We start from the raw sequence: 21,472 nt of genomic DNA, 5'->3' as shown, positions 1-21,472 counted from the left end.
CCATATATGTACATGTACATACATATATATAAAGAATGAGAGATTGTTTCATTTAAAATAATTTTAATGTAGCCATATAATGTTACAATGAACGGAAAGTATACTATAGCGCTGCACTCTTTCGGCGCAGCAAAGTAACAAGATTCTCTATTTATAACGGTGACATCATATTATATAAGTAATAAATACATAGTAAAGTTTCGTTGTGTAACTAACGCGCGTACTAAAGGTATAAATACAAAATAAGGCTATGTATTCAAACAAAATTTAGTGTACAAAATATAAATCTATTCAACGGTTTCATAACACATACACTATTACTATATTTTATACGAGAGAGATATATACACAGATCAGCATTTCTTCATTGAAGACTCGATCGTATCAAAAACTGGACAGCATTAACACTTTATGAAAAATTGTATATATATTTTTTTTTTATTGAACAACTGAAGCTATAAATTTTTTAATAATCCCTTCACAAGAGGCAATAGCCGTTAGTAATTAATGTTTTATAATCTGTAAATAGGGGGTGTCCTCCGTTTATTTAATCACGTTCATATTGGCTGGCAAACAAGTTTTCACATATCCCAAACGGACACAATCATCGCAATTGAAAAATTTTAATAGACATTCGATAACCAAAATTATTTCCCGAAATACATTACGTTATTATTATAAAGAGTATATCTCTATATAAACGACAATCTGGATTCAATAAACATTTTAATTTTAATAATTATCATAAAAATCAATAAATGGTTAAATGACAAAAACTTTTTAAATTCTGTCTTCGTTAAATATTGGTGGATTATTCACCAAAATTTGTAAACAATAAGATTTTAAGTAGCTCTTCAGATTTTAGAACTTTGTGAATAAAGGTCTCATTCCCTTAACTTCTTTAGCTGAATGAAAGTTTATAATTTCGCGAAATATTGAATTTTTACAGTACAGATGCATCATATTGTCTTATATTACGGCCACTATGAAACTTTATAAACATACGTCGAATATCAAAACAGCATCACTATCTACCAAAATATGTCAATAGTTGCGCCCGCGCAATTCGGCGTGGATCATATTGGTAATTACAGTTTTTCAACGATGAGCTTTGATATAATTGTTTAAATGTCGTTCGATGTAAGAACAGAGATTACCGCTTAAAACAAAAGTCAATGCATATGTATATAAGATTTAAAAACAAATAATACCGCGCGTATCGACATAATGTATAAAATCCGAATAACTTCCGGATAACGTTCGATTGATTTTCGCTCAAATTAATATTGCGTAGATAACACGTATCAGAGTATGAAAAACAACGTGATAATCATTCATAACAACGCCGTAAAATATTTCATGTAAATACAGCATTTCTGCAGGGCACGCGGTGAATATTTCGCATACGAACGCGTAGTCCAGAGACCCGGCTAATCATCTAAATTTTAATTATAACGCGTACGCGCGCGAACAACGACGTGTTAGTTTTAATTGAGTGCGAACGTTTACGTATAATATAACATGAGCGGAACACTTTTGTAGCAATTATTCTCATATGTCACGAGTATTAAATGTAAAAAAGAAAAAAAAAACGTTGTACAATGTGGAACCGTTTAAGCTCCGTTTAAGTTCCGTTTTTGTGCACCTTCTCAAGATTTTTTAGGCTTATCACATGTTTCATTATACACTAACGAGATTCAGATAATATCTTAAGCAGAGATATAAATTTCGAAGAATTTCAAATCTAGAAGCAACACGTTGTATCGAGACATTATTATTTCGATACGCAATGGAAGCACGCTTTTGACGCACAAGAGTATTCGGTATTTGATTTATATTAATCTTGTCATGCGTTGCAACGATCGATAAATATCTCAGTCTGTTTAGTTAATAAAGCGTTATTCTTCCCTAGAAAAGTTGTTCATTAAAAAGAAACCCGCGTGCAGTCCCTCTATCAAGGGAGTATTCTAGTTTGAAAGGTCGTAAAGAAAGATATTTTTCAGGAATTTATTGTAAGGAAGCGAGAAAAGCGAATAACGTTAAACTTTGCATGTTCTTTTAGCTTTATTTAAAAAATATCTTTTTATTTTCGAAGTAACAAAAATGCTCTTCTTTTTTGTTTTATCCTGGTCACTAAGAGCTCGCAAAAAAAAAAACGCATATAAATTATGTAAATGGTTGTAGCTGTTCTTGGTATCTGAAACGTAAAAATTTACTTATTCAAGAGAAATGTAGCTATCGTCTGTGTGTGAACTATTTTTAATAAAAAGGCCACCTTTTGTCCAGAATGGACATATTGGTCTGGACTGGAAATGGAAATATTTAGTTCTAGTTCAAACGATAGTCACATTTCTCCTGAATAAGAAAATTTTTGCGTTTCAGATACCTAGAATCATTTACACCGTCCATATGCGCTTTTTTTTTGCGAGCTCCAAGTGACCATAAAAAAGAACGTCTTTGTTACTTAGAAAATAAAAATATATTCTAAAATAAGGCTAAAAGAACATGCAAAGTTTAACGTTAATTCGCTTTTTTCGTTTCCCTACAAAAAAATTCCTAAAAAATACCCTTTTTACATTTAAAACCAAAATACCCCCTTAAGTATCTTAATAATCGAGGGACATTCAATATTCTAATACTCTCGAGTCATCTTTATTGATTCCAGTAGCTCGATTCTCGTTTAAATTGTTTTAAACTAACAATCAATACTAATGTAACGTCACATTCTAGCCGAAAAGACACGGATACTCGCTGCTACATAATCCTACGCAATCGAGATTTATACCATGTGTCCGATAGTTCTTTACAATTATCAACAATCTTATCTAAAGTGTTATCAGTACTCTTTTGGTCCTATTGTCTACTATACTACATACATATCAGCGTCAAAATTTCGCTTCTCGCACCGATGTATAAACGACAGACCTAAAAACGCGATCGTATATCATAATTTCATCTCCCATAAGACGATATGTGCGTCGTTGCTGTTAGGATCTTTGAACGCGTAGGTCGATTTCGAACTCTTGTCAACACCGGACTGCGCATGGAGTTGCCTCCAATTGATGTAACCGCGTCCACCCATCAGCGTTAGCACCGTTCTCTTGGGTTGCTCTACTTGCTGAACCGCCTTGCCATTTTTCTTGCCGTTCGCCTTGAGATTGGTCGCGGGCGTTGTTTCCAATCCCGATTCTACTACGCTATTGTTAGGTGTGGAGAGTTCGTAGGGACCATTACGACTAGCTATGCTACTATTACGCGATAACTTTCCAGTTTTTAGAGACAGGTTCTCTTCCGATCCGGAAGACGTGTACAAGGAGCTAGCGTGAGAGTCCACCGACCAGTTGGAAAGATCCAGCGATCTAGGTCTAGTGATTTTCATTTTTAATCTACGATCCAAGGTACTCACTTTATTTGGTATGGCCGCCAACTCTGGATCGCTTCTTCTCAACGACTCGTAAATGGGATCTATGCCCGAATGATTTTCATTTTCATAATCCTTCACATACATCAATTCACCATAAAGCCCATAAACGTCACAGTTTTCACCGGAACTTTGCGAGCTGGAGAAGGAGCTCGACAGAAATCCGCAGCCAGCACCTAATCCTCTCGGAAGCGTCTTCGAGCCTCTGCAGTCGTACTCCTTGCTGCGCTTTCTTCTCAGCATCACCGGGCTTCCGGTTAGCTGTTGTTTCAGCTTCACGATGTTGGTACTCACAGAGGAATCTAAACTGGTCCTATCACGCGATCTCTGCTCGGTGTCTCTCGTTCTCAATTGTACACTTTCGTCATCAACGTTGACGCGTTCCTTCGCGGAGTACACTGTGTTCTTCGTATTTTGTATGGCCAGTAAAAAGGTGATCGGACCGAAGTGAGCGTGATACGAGATATTGACACGACCGCTGATAATAGGCACACCTTCCAATCGGGGTAGTGGAATAGTCAGACTAATGCCCACATTAGTGCCGACCCATAAAAGACCCTTGCATGCTAAAAGCGCCGTGACCGTGACCGCGGTTTGATTATTAACAGCGAGAGTGCCGCCGCTCGAGTTGGCGGGATTACTCATCTTCGTCACTCTCAACACATTAGACGCTATATTGATATCTTGCAGGTGTTTAAATGTTTCCGTGTGATAAAGGCAAACTGTGCTCGAGTTTTTCAGGGCGACCCAAAGACCGACTCCGGAATGGGCCATGAGCTTCACGTTCCCAACGTGTTCGTGTTGCGCGCTGAAGCTCTTGATGACGTCGCCCGAAGTAGCGTTAAGTACCCACACCTTCTTGCCACACGCGGCATAAACTGACGTATTGATCGGCATCAGACACGAGACAGGATCGTTACCCAGTGATATGCTGAAGGGATCCTTGAGGCTCCATGCGCCGTCGATTTGTCGTTTGAACAAAAGTAACAAGCCCGTGCCTAAAGCTACGAAAACATTATCGCAATGATACTTGATTTCTATTACGGGTCCCGAAACGGGGTAACTGCCAATCTCTTCTTCTTTCTCGGGTTCCGTCGCGGCGTAAATTATAATCCTCCGAGAATCCGTGCCCATCCATACGAGATCGCTGGCGAGCGTGGTAAACTCGCTGGACACTCCTTTTACGAACTCGATAGCGCTCACTCTAGTCTCGACCAGATCGAAAGTGGTTATACGTTTCAAACAAGTTGCCGAAGCTGTTGTCGATTGACCGAAAATTGTTACGTGGCTAGATATACCATCTCCTGTACATATCCACAAATAATTTTGACTTCTACCACGTCGTCTCGTGGGACGTGAGTTTTCAACGGAATAATAACAACCGCAACGCACCTGCAAGCAAAATATATTGCAACATGTAAATACGTTATGTATAAGCAATAAGAGAGAGAAACAGCGATATACATATCTATTTCTTATCTCGACTTACTTCGGTCTGATGTTGCGAATGATATACGGCTTGTGAACTAACGAAAAGTGGCATTTTTGTCGACGGTCTTTGCTCTTGTTCAGGTACTTCCCACGATGGAGAGTTATTAGGATCCAAAGCTAATTGCGCCAATCTCATCTCTGTTATCCAATCCTTTTTCACTAATGGATTTTCCGTTTGAAACGTATACATTTGACCTTGTTTCGTGACTAGTTGGAGGCAACAACTATCGGCCCATACCATGTCCTCATCTTTCTGCTGTATCGACATTTGTATCGATTGCAGAATTTGCTTGGTAGTCTGAAGCGTCATCCCCTTTTGATTCAAATAAGAGAAACATATCCATTAGTTCGCGCAAGTCGATTACAACTCTTAAATTGTTTCGACCATAACAAAGGGATATAGTAGAGGATTTGTCCCTACCTCGTATCTGCCCTTTAATTGGGCCACCAAATCACTTATTCTGGACATCACTTCGTAATCGTGCATAAGATCGTTCATCTCTACACAGAGACTGTCTGCATCAGCTGCTTGTCCGCACTCTCCGCTTTTGTCAGATTTTAAACTACCGCCCTTATTCAATCCAGCGGTGAGCAATCGACTTAAAGTCGGAGAAGTACTAGTGTCTTGAATCTGAAGTAGATTCGTTAGTGATATTAGTAATTTTATATGCGTACTTGTAGGAAATGTTTGATCAGTTTACTATCACGAATAATTGACTTCAATATTCAATTGTCAAGACTATAAGTTGTGCTGTAATATTTTTATTCTATATACCTCAATATCTGACACTGGATATGTCCATTTTAACGTTAGTCGTTCGTTTCCTGAAAAGTCTTCCGTAGATCTCGGGGTAACGGAAACGCACACTACTAGATCGTTCAGTAGCAATAGCCTTCTTCTCTTGGATTTCGTTATCATGCCGTTTTGATTGAACTCCTGTAAACAATTGTTTGCCTGTACATATATCACGTTGTACTTTGAGCGCATATTTGTACTCGTTGAATGAATCTTACCAATTGCGTGACATTATCTTCTCTAATAAGGTAACGTGACGCTGAAGAAAGCGGACGGTGTGACAACTTTCCAGAAACGTGCCGCAACATTTCTTTAAACGCTTGGAATTGTTCCGCTTCACGTTTTCTTTCGTTCAGCATTTCTGCCAAACTCTCGAGCTGCGTTAACGCTAACTGCAGTGACATTCTGTCATGGTGTCCTTGCGGTGTATGCTTCAATAAATCCTAAATACAAAATATGTATTATTTTAATGCAACTGAAAGTTGTTTCTTATATGCCATACGCCATTAATATACTCACTTGTAAAAATAGGATAAATTGTGGAAACCTCTGCACGGGTTTGACCATCAATCCAAAGAAAGATAATCTATCGTGAGCACTTATTTGCTTCACCTATAAAAACGATTACAAAATTAAAGCTCAAGTACATTGAGATACTTTTACGAATCATTTCGCGAGGTAGTACCTTAAAGAAATCGGCGAGCGCGGTTTTTCTCTTCGATTCTTGTTTAGCTAAATCCATCGCCACAGAAAAGTTATTTATAAAGCCGCTGTAAATGTCAAGAACGATAGCCTTGCTAAAACTCGCGACAAATACGTCTCCCAGCTTTTCATCCTTGTCCCAGGATCGTACACATTCTGCCAGAGCAATTCTAAATAACGTATGGCATTGTAAAATTTCAGGCAGCCTATGAAACAACGTTGCAATTTTAGATTGACTCAATATAGGTGGCGAAGATTCCTCCAATGGTTTCTTGTAGTCCTAAAGATGGAAGCAATAACCAATATGAGAAAACGCCCGTCGTTCTTCATCATTGACGCGATGTCAGATCGTTTACTCGACACGTACATTTACCAGTCTCTGCAAGGTAGATACATAACTATTTTCGGAGTGTACTATCGCAGCCACGATATGTCTGCGTTTCAGTTGCTGAGGGGACAAATTTGGAGGTGGCGATGGAAGCGTAGGCGGAGCCTGTCTTCGCTGTTGCATGCATTGAAATTGTACCATAGCACTGTTCTCCTCGTCGACCTAAAATACGATTTGTTCGATTAATATCCTTTCAAGCAAAATGGTCAAATAAACAAACGAGCGATCAGTCGAGAACGAAAAGCTGTAAAGGAGATGCTCACTTCACAGAGCTGTGGCATTTGTGACGTTTTGACCGGGCTGGTCAGAGACACCGTGTCCGAGGAGTCGACGTCATAATGATGCGACGAACCTCGGCGGATGCTGAACCACCTCGAGAGGCGGCCGTGGTTCCCCGGGGACTCCAGGAGGTCTACGTTGTTCACCGGCATATTCTGAAACCGCCACTTGTCGCAAAGCGTGCGCGCCTTATGCAACGTGTTTCTCAATTGACAGTTGCTTCTGCAAGGAGCGAACGGGCGAGTTTTCATTATGGACTTTAGCTTCGTCAGCGTTATGTAACAGAGATTGAACTTACTTAATACTGATATTGCTCTTCTCGCTTTCGTCATCGGAGGAGAGATCGTGGTCCGACGCCGAGCACCAGGAGTCCTCGCTTCTCGCGGACTGCGTCGACGTGTTGGACCTGCTGGTCTCTAACGAGGAATGATGCGCGTGCGAATTCCCGCTAACCGTTTCCATCTTGCCCGGTCCTACGTCATCCCACGATCTGCACCTTGAACGAGGCTCATCTGGAAACGAACAACAAACTCACGATGCGGCTCACGGAAAGGACAACTTCGCGCGCGTCCATCTCCTGATTCGAAAGAAAAAGGGCACGGGAGAAAAAATGGTTTTGCGAGATTTACTTAATAAACTTCGTAGCGCGCGCTCTGTTTACGATGAAACTAAGGGTCCGTTCCGTTTCACGCATATGCGTGCATTTATCTATAGCATACGTAACGTTTACTATAGACAATGCGCGCATCATGCGTAGACAATGCGCGCATCATGCGTGAAACGGAACGGACCCTAAGTAATAAAATCCTGGCGCGTCATCGCGATCAAACTATAGATATCCGCTATGCGTCACCATCGAGAGAACAAGGCGATTCTTTCCGTGTTCCATCCTCCCGCGAGATACGATCGCGACGCACGACCGGCCACGGCCGTTAAGAGGAAAAAAAAACATTCCGCCAAGTGCGAACGCGAACGCAAACGCAAACGCGAGAGAAACGCAGTCGGGGGGGCCCCCCTCGGCGCGGAAGCGTCACCTCGCTGCGCGTCGCCCCGCGTTTTATTGGACCTTCCGCTGTGTCGCGCGCTCGCGTTACCAACGCCGTTAACGTCGCGACGATAATCGGGTTAAATGCGACGTGGCCGACGTCCCGTTCCCACGTTTCTCGCGTACGCGGACGGCGAGATGCGCGTTTACCGACGCAACGATCTACGACGCAATCGTCGGACACCGAGGGACCGAGAGACTGGACCCCTCCTGGCGAATCCTCTCGCGGAAACAAAGCGATCACGTCTCGCGGATAACACGTTTACGCCGCGATACGCAAGAAATACTTATACAAACGTAGAGTGCGTTCAGTGGGGGGGGGGGGGGGGAAGAAAAAAGTGAAATCATAAACCACGTAATCAATGTCAGTTTACGACGTCGCGAGGTTCTTTAGAAATTCCGAACCGAGGGCACCGGGACGACGGTAAATAAATCGCTGCTCTAACGTGCGGTGATCAGTATCGTCGATTTCTCGCTCGTCTCGTTCCACCGAGACCAATTCCACGAAGAAAGAGAAAAAAAACGAGTTTTATAACGCAGAACGATTACGGGGGCACGCGCGTAACCGGCGCGGCGCCGCGACTACGCGCGTGTGTCACCGACGCGACGGCCGCACAAAAATGAAACGCAAACGCCTACCACGCGCCGATTGCCCAATACTTTCACGTGGAAAGAAAACGCGGGACGAGATCGCGGGCCCCATCATCCGTCGCGGGGGCCCCCGATTTCGTGTTCTTGCGCTACCCACGCACCGGGGGGAACGTTGCGTGCTCGCGCGTGTAAACGTGCTCGCCGCGCGACGCGCAACGCACGCACGCTCTCGCGCGGCCGACGAAGGCTCAAGGTGGCAGGCAGGTAAGAAGGCTCGGGAGAGAGAGAGAGAGAGCGGGCGGGCGCCTGCAGGCAGGTAACGAGAGCGCGAGAAACGCGAACGCGTCGTGCGTGCGTGATTCACGGGATGCCGCGCGCGCCGCGCATCCTCCTTCGCGAACCGAGCGACGTGCACACGCGGCCGACACTACTCCTCCTCGGGATAGACGAGCGAGCCTCTATCGCGCCTCTGTCTCTCTATCAACCTGCTCGCGCGTGCCCCCGCGTATACACAGGGAAGAGAAGGAAGAGAGAAGGAGAAAGAGAGAGAGAGAAAAGAGAGACGTATGACGAATCGCTCCCTCCCGTCCGGCTCGTTTCCGCGCCGCGAACCGTAGCCGGCTAGCTTGAACCCGCTTGAACGGTCGTGTTTATCCATAATGGTATACTTTTTCGCGGTTTCTGGCTTCCGCTGATCGCATCTCCCAGAAACTCAATTAATTTACCGCGCGGAGCGTTTTATATAGAAAATCTTATCGAAAGGTCGAACGCAATGGAGATGCAACCAATATATTGCGGTCCATTGTCCGTTATCCGAAGACAAATCGGAGGGAAGCGGGGAGGCGTGGAACGTTCCACTTTCCGCGGGAGCATTAAACCTAAATGTCATAACGAGAGACAATTGTTTAACTCTACATATTTAAGGCAATCGAGCCTTGGCGACGACGCGGTCGCGTTCGTTCACAGGCGGGCGCGACGGGCGAGAGATCAGCCGGCTCTCTTCTTAAGCTAACGCCGTAATCTCGTTCCTGACAACGGAGGAGCGAGGAGAGTCGTCGGTTTACTCGGTAAAACGTCCTTTTCGTCTCTTTCCTTTTTCTCTCTCTTCTCCTTCGCGCGAGCGTGTCTGGCGTTGCGAAAGCTCGAAGCGACGCGCGTCAAGAGGATGGGAAAAATGGAGGAGAAGGTCACGCGTTGACGTTTTCATGTCGAACGACGCTCCGCGCGTCGATCGGGCCATAAATCTAAAAGCATTTCAGCGCGTTTATTTATCTAGGTACTCGCCCAATTTCCTTTCACTATCTCAACCAGTTCATTCGTGGCGGCTACGAATATGGAGCAACGGCGCGGCGTGCGCGCGCGCGCGCTTTCGAGCAATGCAATGTGCGAAAAATCCGCGAGTCCGCGTGACATTTCAATAGGCGCTTTTGCGATAAAGAGGTGCGCCTACGCACGGCCTAAGCAAGGTTCCCTCGATGCACTAGATATTCGGTATTGCGTAACGTGGACGTGCGCTTGTTCGAAGGCACACGACAGCAGAGATATAATTCTATACAATCTAATTCTATAATTAGGACACGAATTCATCTTCTCCTCATGCAGAGATCCATCTTCATTCGTCATTAGCTTGAACTACCCGCGATGTTGCCTGAGATCATCACAGATTCAAGTGTCAAGGAGATGAAATCGGGAAGTGGAGTGTCCAGGGGTTTTATGGTAGCCTATATTTTTCGCAGGGATCTAGAGAGTAACTATGCAAAATTTGGTCCAGATCGGTTAAAGGGTTTAAAAGTTAATAGGGAAACATATATAGACAGACATTCTACTTTACATATACGGATTGAGCTGCGAATTGCTTTCTTTATCGGTTGTGTAAGACGTCCTTCGATCCTTATACTCATCTCTTTACAATATCAAATATATATCGCACAAAGATAGAGTTTTAGAGATATACATGTATTAAATATAACAGAAATTAGAAGTATTTAGCTTAGTATAATTAAATAATAATTTTAATGAAGTATTTAGCTACAGTAGATTAAATAATATATTTTGCAATGTAAAGCTCAGTTTGGACGATCTATCTTTACGTCGGACTCCAGGACGGTATGTCTTTGGTTTTACAATTTTATACTTCCGTGTATTTTGATATATACTTCATAGACGCGTATCTATTTATGATTCCATAAATGTTTTCTCCGCACTACACATATAAATTCTCATACGAATTATAGATCGTCTAAGATGCAATTTGGGCAACGATAACACGAAAACTTTTCGAAAGCGCGAATTAATGACAGCTTTCCTGTTTCCCCCCCCCCCCACTATATTTCGTGACGTTTCTCATATTCGCGTTAGTCTCAGCAATGTTCAACGTGCGCGAGCAACGCAGCGATTTTCCATACCGTATCACGGGTCAGAGCGTCCGTTAATGATTAACCGATTGCGCGTTCTGAACTAACGCGAGGGGCCGACCTGATATGACCTTACGCGCTTGCCGAGTGACCCCCCTCCGGGAAACGGCGCGGCGTCGTAACGGCTCGATTGTCGATCGCTCCGGCGAACAATTACCGATCTGATCTCCGATCCAGGCGATCGACGAAAACCGAGCGCGGGAGAGATGACGATTGACGAAACGCAAACGCGCGGTGAAATGGACCGGTGAACTATGGCGGGTTGGCGTCGGTACGCCGACGCAATCGTCCCAATCTTCGTCGATGCGGGCGTTCCAATGGCCGTTCCCACTGGCGATAACTGTCGAAACTATAATTAACCGTGCACGCGGACGCGGCTACGCAAGGCCGATATGCTTGACGCAAACTCGATCATCGAGATCACACTCGTGGATCGTAAATGCCAGGGCGGCGTCAATACGCTGACCGCCATCCGTGATCATCCGTGACCGGCGTCGGATTTTTCAGCGGCGCCCTGGGGATCGCCGGCGACCGGGGCGCTATCGAAATTCTTTTTAAACGCTTATAAAAAATTAATCTGATTTAAAATTTTGACATAGCGAGATAATGATATAAAATAAACAGTATGCAATTTAACACGCTATACCCATGAGGATGGATCCTTATTTAGTCACGTTAAACAACAATAAATAAAAATATATTAGGCTCTCTTAAATAAAATCAAAAAATATAAACAAATTTGGCAATAAGAGCCAGGCACGGTAATTAGTGCGCTATTTATTATAATTTAAACCAATCAAACAATATTAGCGTACGTTTCGACCCCTTTTCTTTGTCATCCTCAACGCATAACGTTAGTGAATTATAACTTAGTTTGCATAAGTTGGAATTTAACGCAATTAATCACATTATTACTGATCATATTAAATAATATTTTATCATTGTATACTTGAAATGGAAAATCCACCGCGGCATGTAGGGTAAGCCGTACGAAACTTGTTGGGCAGACAACTCTGGGACAACACGTGATACTTCCATGTTTTACGTCCAATCGGATATTTTTATATGTAAAAACTCTGCCAGAAATGCGTAGGTATTTTCTGACAGGTTCTTTTTTTTTTCAGGAAAGTATCAAATGTCATAAAACAATTAAAACGCGATTATAAAATCAAAATTTAAGACCGCTTGCTAAATTGCAAAATAAAAGCGTCTAAAAAAAGAAATATCTCCAAGAATGTTGGCAATTTGAAATTATCGCCGGTTTCTGTTAAATTCGTAGTCAAATTATACTCAATTTGAGTCACTTTTTAACCATTCCTATAAATCGTCACTGCTCCTATTCAAGTCATTAATTTAACTAAAGTAATGCTAATTTAATATTTAAACCAATGGAGTAATAAATAATAATTAGAAGATAATAATTGAAATAATACTATTTTGTGTTAAAACAATAAATTTCGACATACATGGTGGTTAAAGTAAAAATAACAAGATGTTACCTAACTCAAGGTACTGATTTCAATTTTATCCTTCAATATTTAACAGCGATCTTTTCATGTCTAGTCCCGAGAATTAATCTACGTCTAATCCGATTAATCGAGATCGAGATCTGCGGGCTGCTTCCAAGCAATGCCAAGCATTGTCTCTCGACGATCCTAATCCTGCGGAAGATTTTAGGGAAAACGAGAGGAGAGAGGGGGAAGGGTACGAATGCAAACAATCTTTCCTATCGTCTGCGCGTCGCGCAACAACATTAAATCGTAGACTCCCGGGTAACCGTCGATGCCCCGTGTACGTCGCGTCAGCCGGAAACTGGTACCGGTACCGCTGACATAACGCAATTCCGTCAAGCGTCGACGCACCAACGACGCTTCCCGGCGCGAACACGCGAGAGATTCTACCTCGCGAGAAGCAACGACACTCTGCATCGCGATAAAGCGATCATATACGTTCGAAATGATATCACATCCGTTTCCGCTCCGGATTCCGTTCCGTTCGATCGCGAGGATCGAACAAGCGAGACATCCAGCGACGCGAAGGGACGAACCGAACGTAGGGCGAAGGCGTATATCGCCGAGAGGAGAGAGAGGAGGACCGGGGACCCCGGGGAGGTCTGTGCGCATCGCGTTGTGCTCTCGGAAAATCCGCCTACTTACATTTAATGAGGACAACCCCGTTGTGCAGTTCCTCCATCTCGCGGAGGCGAATGTTCCTTGCGACGATTTACTCGCGGTAACACACCCCCTCTTTCTCTTTCTTCCTCCCTCGCTCGGCTCACTCCACCATCGCGCCGAGCGTATTCGCGGAACGCAATCGCGCTACCACACGCGGATTCATAGCGCGCGCGCGCGCACCGAATGTACACACACGCGCGCGCACACCCCACGCACACACACACACAAAAGCGCGCGCTCGCCCGCGCGCACGCGCACGCCCCGGATGCGCGATTATTATGCGATTTTACGAGGCGAAAAATCACATCGGGCACGTGCGCACGCGGCCGGCCGCGGCCAGCGCGATTAACAACGCCGCGGCGTCCAGCGATAAGGAGGTGGAGGAGGAGGAACCGGGACGCTTCGCGTCGGGCCGCGCCGCGCTCGACGAAGAAGCGCCACAAGCGAAGCGATGCCGATGCCGTGGCGAGCCGAGCGAGAGCGAGCGACGCGAGTCAACATGGCCGCGCGCCGCGCCGCGTGTTTCTGGAGGGCCCCGGCCCTCCGCGCGCGCTCGCTCGCTCGCTCGCTGCGCGTAGCCCGCTGTACAACACTGATGCCGGAGGTTCGAGAAAGAGGCGAAGGGCACGGAGGAAACGGAGACCGAAGCGTACTCCGGCTGGGCGGGGAGGGAGGAGAGAGGGAGAAAGGAACGCGAGCGAGCGAGCGAGCAAACGGCCGTACGGCTGACACGACGAAGGAGGGTGTGCAGCCGACAAACGAGAGAGAAAGTACGAGCGATCGAGAGTGAAACGCACGAACGAACAGCCTCGGCCGCTCGCCTCGCAGCGCAGCTGTGTACGGAGGCCGAGAGAGGAAGAGAGAACAGAGGTGGACGGACGAGTCCGAGAGACGGTGAATGAATATAAAAGAGAGGAAGAGGCGCGGTGCAGAACGCACGAGAAGGGATAGGGAAAAGAAGAGAGAGAAGGAAATATGTATATGTATATATATTTCTGTGGCAACAGCTGTGCCGCGGAGTAGAGATAGTAAGAGCGATAGAGAAAGGATCGAGATAACGAGAGCGCTAGAGAAAGACGCGTGGTAATCTCGCTTCAGGCGGGGGTGAGAGGGAGGGGGGACCACCGCCAGTACCGCCAGAACACCAGGCGGTGTGTGGCAAACATTGCGAGACCCTTTGGAAGCGTATGCCGCGGCAAGGTGTACCGCGATTGTTATAAATCGGCGTGACGTGTTAACGAGGGTAATTGGACTCGGGTAATAAAAGTAATTCTCGTTCTATTACTGTGAGGGCGGTACGGAATGGAATTATATTGCGTGAATCGAAGCGAGTTTCTCGCTACTGGGCCTCTCGTCGAGGCCTCGCATTACGAATATAAATATATACACATATACATGTACACATATACAATAAATGTATACGTGAGAGACACGAATGCGACTCGACCGGTACGGTGTCACGCCGAACACGTTCGACACCATCTCTTTCGTCGCAGCATTGCCGCTAGACGGCGCCACTAGCTGCGCGATTGTAATTCCACGCGGATTATTTTTATTTGCGTTGCCACAATGAGACTGTAAACTCGAGAAACTGGCGTTTCAGAAATATTCGTTTTCAGCTGTCAGCTTTCAAAACGCTCCTAGATGAACTGTTGAATCCACTGCTAGTATTCACTCCTCTCTTTTCGCAACACATTATCAATAAAAAAAAAGACGAACAATAATTGTTTGAGCATATAAACAAAACTACCTCTTCCAGATTCCTTTATATTATACGGAAAATAATTCGGTTAATTAACATACACTCGTGCATAGATATAAATTTTGTATATTATTATATGAAGCTAGTTCACGGAAAATATATTACGGTACGTTAATGATCGCCTTGATTTATCGGAAGTAGGGATAGAAATCGCCAGCTTTTTCACGAAGTGGTGAAACAACCGACGAGAGAAGTATAATGAGTCCAAGTGAGCGTGTAGAGCCGAAAGAGGGTTACGCGACGTAAGCAGAAGAAAAAGGGGAAGCAAGGATAGATAGATAGAGAGAGAGGGGGAGAGAGAGAGAAAAATAGGGTGGGAGGGAAGGGAGGGGGCGGAGGTTTCACGTGATCTCGCATCTGCTTCTCCACCGAGTGACCCCATGGCTGACCCCTTCCAAGTACCAATAATTAACTCCATTCGCCAAATGCACGCAAGCGCACGGACCAGAGTATGAACGTACTCGTGTGTTCATACTCCGCGAGCAGGCGTTCTCATAAAAAGAAAGGCTATGCGTACTCGCGCAGTTATGCGCGACAAAACACCTTAAAATGGGCGCAGGGACAATGCTCCAATATCCGCTCTCCCCCGAGAGCATTCCGTAAGCGTTTACTTTTTTTTCGTAAATCGTAGGTGCGCTCTCCGTTTTGCCACGAGCAATCACGATTCTTAAAATCTTGCGTAATGGTTACGATATATAAAAATACCCCTCCTTTCTCCCTTTTCCCCCCGCTTCTCTCGTTTTTGAAACAATTTTTCGTTCGGCGCGCGTGTGCCTATATGGACTATATGTAAAATAAGGAAGAGAGAAATCGCTGCGCGGCTCTTTCCTTTCTCGCTTCTAAGAAACGCGCCTCAAGAAAAACGCCGTTTGTATTCTTGCCGCGCAACGAACTACGCATCGAGAATTTGTAACGGATTGCTCATGCGCGAGTAATTCATAGTCGCACGCAGTCTGCAACCGACTACCGAGTTACGATTATCATATTCACGAAACGACGAGAATGCGATAAGGACGGCAGCGAGATGGGTTATCGTATGGGTATTGGATACTTTGGCTACCATATGCCTCGTTATCTTATCTCTTGTGAACGAAATCAATGCTACTGATTGATCGGACTCACCAACGATCTTGCTGTTGCTGCTGCTGTTGCTGCTGCTGTTGCTGCTGCTGCTCCCGAAGGAGTGGAGTTTTTTCCAACCTTTCCAGCCTTTCTTCCAAATCATGGCGGCTTTCGTCCTACGCAGAACGCCGATCGGTTCCGAACCGTTCGTTCTTCCCATTCCTCTTCTTAAAGAACCCAAGCCCGATCTGTGAATCAAATTCAAATAAGACTGGTAGATTTGCTTGCAAAACTGAGCACCGTTTAAAAACACAGCGTGCGTGCGATCTACCTGCACCAGCACGAATGAAGGCAAACAAATACGATAGCAGTTCTCCAACGTACCTGTAACTCGCGGTAGAGCTCCCACTGAAGCCGCTGTCCATGTCACACCCAACGCGGGAGAGGAGATCGTCAGCGGGGCCAACCGAAGGCAACAGCTCTTCGGTAGAGGTTCCATGAGCTTCTTGCGCCATTTCCTCCTCGTTATTGTCGACCGCGGTCGGCATCAGCATCGCCTCCACGCTTAAATTGAGTTCCCCGAGCACGCGACGATGTCGCGATTGTACGCGACGCACCTCCTCTGCCACGAGCGACCGTCGCGATCCGTGTAACGCGCGATGGCATTGCTTGCTGAAAATATTTATCCGGTATAGTTCGGAGAGAGATCAACTTAATTTTCACGCGATTATTTATGTCACTGTATTTATGACACCGTCGTTATGTTGTGGTAATTCGTTCTAAATTACAAACTGTATGTATGAATACTCTGCGCTAAATGAATACACAATTAAATTGAATTCACGCACTGATTTAACCGTTCGCAAGAAGCGATAGACTATCCGTGGCCTCTCGACGACGTATGGAATAATATAGTTGTGCACTTAACGAGCGTTCTCAATTTGAACGCGCGCGCGGTTTATCTCGTCTCAATGACTTATGCGCCAGTCGAGGACGCTGGATGAATAATCCACACAACTTGTTTTCTTATTGTTCCTAACTCAATCGCTATCTCTGGCATCCGCTCCAAGATACATTGAACCGTGGGGAGTTGGTAATTGTTGTTCACTTGCGTCGCGTATTACTCGCTTGCGCCCACGAGAAGATTTATTTCGCGACCATTCGTAAGCCGCGTAAACGCGTATTTGTCGCAGGTTTCAACATTTCTCAGAGCTAATAACCCGTTCATGCAGATTATCTCTTAATGGATACTTACCCGATTTCCGATATCTCTTCATAAATGTTTTCCTCCGTGCCGTAGCAAGTTGTGTAAGTGTGTCTCTTTAAAGCATCCGACCTTATCTGCTGCAACTGTTGCTGAGATTGTCGTAGCTGATGCTGCTGTTGCTGTTGTTCTTGTTGTTGCTGCTGTTGCTGCTGCTGCTGCTGCGACAGCACCTCTATCGGATATGTCGCATGGAAATGGCCAGAATCAGACTGGTAGTACGCATACGAATAATCCAAAAGATGCTGTCGTGAGCTCGTGATGGGTGACGATACCGGTTCCATTAACGCGGTGCACGATATCTGCGAAAAACATAAAGCCATCGCCGCTGTGATTAAAAGTAAACCTTTGAACGGTAGAAGCAGCGTCAAGTTAACGATGCTTAAAAGAGATGCGCGTGAATAAATAAGGATAAATCTTTTCACGAGGGTCGCTCGCCTCACTCGTTGTCGCGCGCAATTAAACGCACGAAATTAACGTGCGTCGCTGGCGAAATTAACGACTCGCACTTGGCGAGATTTACCTGACTGTGGGGCGGCGGATAAGGTGGAGGTGGGGGAAATTCCAGGTTGACTATTCGCGGCGGCGGGACGCCCGACGTCATTCCTGGGCCCCCTAAGGACGAGGCCATGGCACATCGTTCGGGGAGCCTTAACTGAACCACCCCGGTTCCCTCCTCGCTACGTGTTCCATCGGGGTTTCTCTAGAAGCAAGGAAAACAAATGTATCTTACACCGCGTGAGTGAGTCGCGCCCGTGCGGCGTGGTTCGCGCGACGTGCCCGGGAAGACAATAGAGCCGGTTGTTCACGGTCCTCGTCGGGAGGATTACGCGGCGTTATTTAACGCACTTACCGAAACGCGAGGCGGTTGCGAAATTCGTCCGGCGAGAAAGCGAACGCGGCCGGAAAACCCCCGTCGTCCCCCACGTTTTATCGCGCGCAACGACCGAAAAATACCAAGTCGGAAGGAAGCGGAGTCCGCGCGAGTGGCGGATAAAAGACACGCGCTGGGTGGTTGATCTTTCTCGACCGGGATGCAGGACGCGTTCCATCCTAAATATTTACGCGCCATCGAGAGGTCGGTTAATCACACGCGGGGGGGGGGGGGGGAGATAATCGATCGAACGACAACGCTGAGGCTCGCGCTCGTCGTAAATTTAAAATTTTAGGCGCGGATAAATTCGCCCGTAAACAAAATTACGTGGGAATATCACCGCGAGGACGGCGCGGCGACACGAGGCACAGTTCTCTCTTTCTCGCGTGCCTTCAAGTAGTCACACAGAGGTGTGAAAATATTTACTACCCCGCGTAACGCGCGCACACTCTGGACGTTTCATAATGTCGCGATAAAAATATTGCGAGTGCAAAGAGCCACGCACTTGAGCACGCAGGGCCGATAAACGTCGATTGACCTACGATCGTAAACTTGTTCAAATTTTTTTTTCCTCTCAAAATTTAGAATTCGGAAGTCGGCAGAATCTCGCGCGCGAAATGTGGATGAAACGACGTATTGACGCGAGACTCGAAATTCCACAAACACATTCACATTCACGCACAAAATTGCTTATATGTATAACACATTATATACAATACATATTACAGATAATAATATAAAGTTAGTCATTAAAATTCTCGCCGTACTGGTAATGTAACGTCAACATTTCGATTGCTCACAACGGAGAAATTCCGGGCAGATTCGGTAGCACGTGCGAAAAACCAAAGATCTCAACTCCCGGCTGTTTCTTTTGCTATCCGAGCGATCGCTGAAATCGGTGAAAAACAAATTATTAAGAAACTGGTGAACAATACAGTTGTCCGTGTAATTTAACGATCTCGAGTCAACGTTTATCGTCAGCGATTATCTGGTCACCGACATTTAGAAGCACGTAAACTCATCCACCTCGCGACAATGAAAAGGTTCGCCTTTTAGCAGCTCTTCAACGTCGATCGCTCTTCCGACAAACAAAAAAACGGTACGGTCGTTGACTGGCGAAGGTTGTTTGTCTAAATCCTTATCCTTACTTATCCTCTCTCGAGGGTCCAATACCGTGCGTTAATCCGTTTCACGTTTGACGGATAATAGATCTTCACAGACGCACAGAAAGAGAGAACGAGAAAGAGATAGAGAAGGAGAGACGAAAGATCAGTTTATCGCACTCGGAAACACCAGCGAGAAGTCAACTACCTCGACGAGATTTTAGACGAAGGGGTTCGTCGATCCGCGCCTTCGATCGATCGTCGCGCGAGAGACCAACGCGAGACTCGGTCAAAAATCGTACGTACTTGGATCCGGTATAATTATAAAGCGGGGGATACCTCGTAGCGGCGAGATGAGAGAGAGAGGAGCCCAGCCTCGAGCCTCGAGTGCCGCGAACGGGACACGATCTCGCGCGTCCGAGTCCGAACGCTCCTCGGCGGAGGGGCCCTTTTTATCCCTTCGGATCGTCGATGGCAGATACGCAGAGAGAGAGAGAGGAGAAGGCCCCCTACGATCCTCCGGAAACCGCAACTCGTTCACGTGCCACGATTGTTCGCGATCGAGTGCCACGGAGCGCCGAGCGCCGAGCTTACGGCCGGCCGGGGCCACACACGAACCACACGCCACACGAAGAACGGAGATTCGTTTGCGCCTCGTGCTCAGCAGATAGTTTCGCGTTCGCTCATTGTTGTACGCGAGCAAGCACGCCCCCTTGAGAAGGCAGTCGACCGGTCGACCGGTCGACCGAGAGAAGCCGTAGCGAAGAGAGGAGAAGGAGGACGGAGGAGGAGAAGGCGGCGGCGGTGGCGGCGAAGAAGGCAAAGAGGAAGAGGGGAGAAGAGAAGGGACGAAAGATCGCGGAGAGAAGGGCGACGACGCAGCCGTCGTCCGTCGTCCCCGAGTTTCCGTGATCGACGCGATCCACGCGAGATACGTGGGCGTATGTGTATACGTTCACTCTCGTTCCGCGCGACGGGCGCACGTGCGCGTCGCTGATCTATCGAAAATTCCGAATAACAGGAAGCACGCCGGACGCCGACGAATCCAGGTTTCCCCCTTCCCCCTCCGCCGCCCGATCGATCGCTCGGTCGATAAAAACGACGCGCGATCCCGTCCGAGGGGAAAAAAAAATGCCGTGTTTTCGACCCGCTGACAAAAACGATCGAAGAGACGCTCGATCGATAAACGTGCCCGCGTTTCACGTCGCGCGGAACCACGTTCACGCGCCGCACGCTTTCCGTCTTCCTTTCCCGCGAGACGCGACCGGCGTCTCGCGAATCGTACACACGTGGGGTCTCACCTGCGATCCGATCGAGATCCGAGACTGGACAGAACTGAATCGGGGAATGTACCGCGGGTTTCGCACGTCGCACGACGGGCCATGAACGAGCCGCGTGCCGCGGTGCCGAATTCCCGAGTGCGCGCGCGCACGCCCGCGTCGTTTCGTAGATGGCGCCACGGTAATCCACTTGCCGCGCGAACGATGTATCCGAATATACCCGGCGTTCGTTTACTCCGTTTATCCTCTCGACGCTCGGAGGACATTTGCCTGTTGCTCTGTCTAGCGTGAAATATCTCGCGATATTGTCAAGTTCGACATGTATCCGTATAATTTTGTAATAATAAAAGGTTCCCCGCTGCAAATGCCCTCTCTCTTTCCAGGTTCCTGACCTATCTCACTTTATGGACGATAATAAATATTATACTGTCATCATTAACGTATCTCGCTGTGTATCGAGATGTTTATCATTCGACGCAGTATCGTAGTACATTTATGTTTACAGGATGAAAAGTCAGCTAGACGTTTAAACTATTTTGAAAAACTTGAAAAATTGTCACGGTTTCCACGTATTCGTTCATCAAATATATAAAAAAGAATTTATAATGTTATAACGAAATTAATATTTAAATTGAGATTAATTCTATCTATTTATAACTTTTCAAATTCAATTCACTTTTATTTTAACAAATTTAATTTGCTATTATCTTCATTGTTATGAAACACTTGGATTATCGTTGAACTTGCTTCACGAACAAACGCAGAGTGAGAGGCAGACAGAGATAAAGACGAAGATAAGTAGAAGGAAAATTTATGAAACTAATAT

The 21,472-nt window shown here is 46.1% G+C and overlaps 1 protein-coding gene across 4 annotated transcripts; it reads right to left on the bottom strand.

The window, feature by feature from the left end:
* Positions 1–43: 43 nt before the first annotated feature.
* LOC139767904 (rho guanine nucleotide exchange factor 10) lies at positions 44–20,787 on the bottom strand. Of its 4 annotated transcripts, none has more exons than XM_071697606.1 (15): positions 20,668–20,787; positions 17,913–18,092; positions 17,381–17,691; positions 16,510–16,797; positions 16,186–16,373; positions 7,376–7,589; positions 7,062–7,299; positions 6,778–6,960; positions 6,394–6,690; positions 6,228–6,320; positions 5,927–6,151; positions 5,688–5,849; positions 5,334–5,543; positions 4,911–5,225; positions 44–4,813 (listed from the first exon to the last, which is right to left on the bottom strand). In XM_071697606.1, the coding sequence occupies exons 2-15, from the start codon at positions 18,018–18,020 to the stop codon at positions 2,945–2,947; spliced, it is 4,701 nt and encodes a 1,566-aa protein (XP_071553707.1). In that variant the 5' UTR covers positions 18,021–18,092; positions 20,668–20,787; the 3' UTR covers positions 44–2,944. The 4 variants fall into 4 exon arrangements, with proteins under 4 accessions (XP_071553707.1, XP_071553706.1, XP_071553709.1 ...); XM_071697605.1 differs by lacking the exon at positions 20,668–20,787 and adding an exon at positions 19,706–20,403; XM_071697608.1 differs by lacking the exons at positions 16,186–16,373; positions 16,510–16,797; positions 17,381–17,691; positions 17,913–18,092; positions 20,668–20,787 and adding an exon at positions 13,284–13,933.
* Between the last annotated feature and the right edge of the window lie 685 nt (positions 20,788–21,472).

The sequence above is a fragment of the Temnothorax nylanderi genome, unplaced genomic scaffold (genome assembly GCF_030848795.1).
Source record: "Temnothorax nylanderi isolate EJ_2023f unplaced genomic scaffold, tnyl_v1.0 TNYL_tig0013_pilon, whole genome shotgun sequence".
In the NCBI taxonomy this organism is placed as follows: Eukaryota; Metazoa; Arthropoda; class Insecta; order Hymenoptera; family Formicidae; genus Temnothorax; species Temnothorax nylanderi.
Note: the sequence above shows the minus strand (reverse complement) of the source record. Positions and strands in the feature narration are given on the sequence as shown.

Excerpts from the sequence above, each read along its gene's own strand:
- LOC139767904 (XM_071697606.1), bottom strand. The coding sequence starts at position 18,020 with ATGGCCTCGTCCTTAGGGGGCCCAGGAATGACGTCGGGCGTCCCGCCG. Across the intron at positions 17,692-17,912 it reads ATCCGCCGCCCCACAGTCAG|ATATCGTGCACCGCGTTAAT; the intron begins GTAAATCTCGCC and ends TGTTTTTCGCAG. Across the intron at positions 6,691-6,777 it reads CCTTGCAGAGACTGGTAAAT|GACTACAAGAAACCATTGGA; the intron begins GTACGTGTCGAG and ends TTCCATCTTTAG.